General features: G+C 39.2%; 1 protein-coding gene across 1 annotated transcript in view; it reads right to left on the bottom strand.

Moving 5' to 3' along the window:
* Positions 1-1373, bottom strand: part of LOC117181168 (myrosinase 1-like) — a 12275-nt gene extending 10902 nt beyond the window's left edge. The window contains exon 1 of the mRNA XM_033373736.1: positions 471-1373. Within this exon, the coding sequence (XP_033229627.1) occupies positions 471-1373 (903 nt within the window). The remainder of the gene's footprint in view (positions 1-470) is intronic.
* Positions 1374-1855: the final 482 nt, after the last annotated feature.

Here is a 1855-nt window from a genome sequence, read left to right as displayed (position 1 = left end):
TGAATGTGCTCGGCATAAAAGGAATAGGCTAACTCGTAAATCTATAAATCTAAAATTTCCAAAGCGAAGAAAATTCGAAACTCAAAGTATTTGAGATAACATAAATCCCTAAATAAATCCTAATTCTTAAAAGTAGAAAGTACAAATTTCCCGAGGCATCCTCTTAACAGCTGTGCTCACACTGCATAGTGGGATCAGGAAACCTTTAAGTGTTTACGAGATAGAGAGAATTTGTCGAAGAAAAGAAAATTGACCAAAAAATTATAAATAAAATTAAAATGAATATACAGAATAAATATTGTTACGACGTAACATGCCGGCCTCTTTTGAACGATCGACGTTCGAAATAAAATAATAAAAAGTCGTGAATTAAAACTATAGTTAGAATGTATAACCGTAGAATGTATACATTTAGTCGATGGGTAATGGATACAATGTTTTCAACGCACGTCTAGCGATACCAGATTTACCTTAAAAGTTACTTCTCGGACGATTCCATCTTGTCCAGGGTGAATCTCGATGATGCGTGCGAGACTCCACTTCAAAGGGGGGAGATTGTCTTCCTTGACAACCACAAGAGTCCCGATAGCGATGTTGTCTTGGTGAGTCGTCGATTGCCACTTGCTGCGTGCGATCATCTCATTTAAATATTCCTTTTGCCATCGGTTCCAGAAATGCTGTCTCTTTTGTTGAGCCAAGTCCCAACAGTTTAGGCGGTATTCTGGAACAAGACGTAAATCTTCTTGCGGTAAAGCAGTCAAAGAACTCCCAATCAAGAAATGAGCTGGAGTGAGTGGAAGGATATCGTTAGGATCGGAAGACAATGGGGTGAGAGGACGCGAATTGAGGATTGCCTCAATCTCAACGACATATGTATGCAGTTGTTCATACGTGAGCAATGTGTTTCCAGCTATTCGAACAAAATGATGCTTGAAGGATTTTACCCCAGCCTCCCAAAGACCTCCAAAGTGAGGTGCTCTAGGCGGTATGAAACGCCAATTAATTTCCTTACTTGATAAAAATTCCTGAACTTTATTACTTTTAATCATTTCAGTTAACTGCTTCGACAGTTTCTTTAATTTATTGTTCGCTCCAACAAAGTTCTTAGCATTATCTGAATTCATAGATTGTGCAATTCCGCGACGGGCAAAGAAGCGTTTTAAGCAGGCGAGGAACGCGTCTGTTGTTAGGTCATTTGCTAATTCCAAATGAACAGCTTTTGTAGCAAAGCAAACGAACACCGATACGTACGTTTTTATTTTTGTCCTATTGCGATGACGATGCTCCTTTGTGTAAAATGGACCCCAAAAGTCAACGTCCACATCAAAAAAAGGTCGTGTTAATGAACTTCGAGTTTTCGGTAAATTTCCCATTAAATAGTTTACTTCACGTGGCTTCGCTCGGAAACACGTGACGCATTCTCGAATAATGAGTCGAGTCGCATTTCGTCCATCAATAGGCTAATACGTCTCTCGAACTCCGTACAATGTTGCAATCGTTCCAGCATGTAATTTCTTAAGATGTTCATCCCGGATGATTAATTTCGTGACGTGATGATTTTTAGGGAGAATAATCGGATGTTTTTGGGACTCAGGGATCGAGGCCCGATCTAATATTCCGCCGACCCCAATTAAACCATCGTCTAAAAATGCATTCAACCGGAAGAGACTGCTTTTCTGATCCACTTGTTTAACTTTAGATAAAGCCCGGATTTCTGAAGAAAAAACCTTATATTGTGTCCATTTTAATATTATACGTGATGCTGAATTGAGCTCGTTTGGTAAAAGTGGACCCATTTGTCTAGAAGTCTTGACTCTAATCTTTAAATTTCTGATGAATCTCACGCAATACGCGA

Source organism: Belonocnema kinseyi, chromosome 10 (assembly GCF_010883055.1).
Source record: "Belonocnema kinseyi isolate 2016_QV_RU_SX_M_011 chromosome 10, B_treatae_v1, whole genome shotgun sequence".
Classification (NCBI taxonomy): Eukaryota; Metazoa; Arthropoda; class Insecta; order Hymenoptera; family Cynipidae; genus Belonocnema; species Belonocnema kinseyi.
This window is presented reverse-complemented; position numbering and strand designations above follow the sequence as displayed.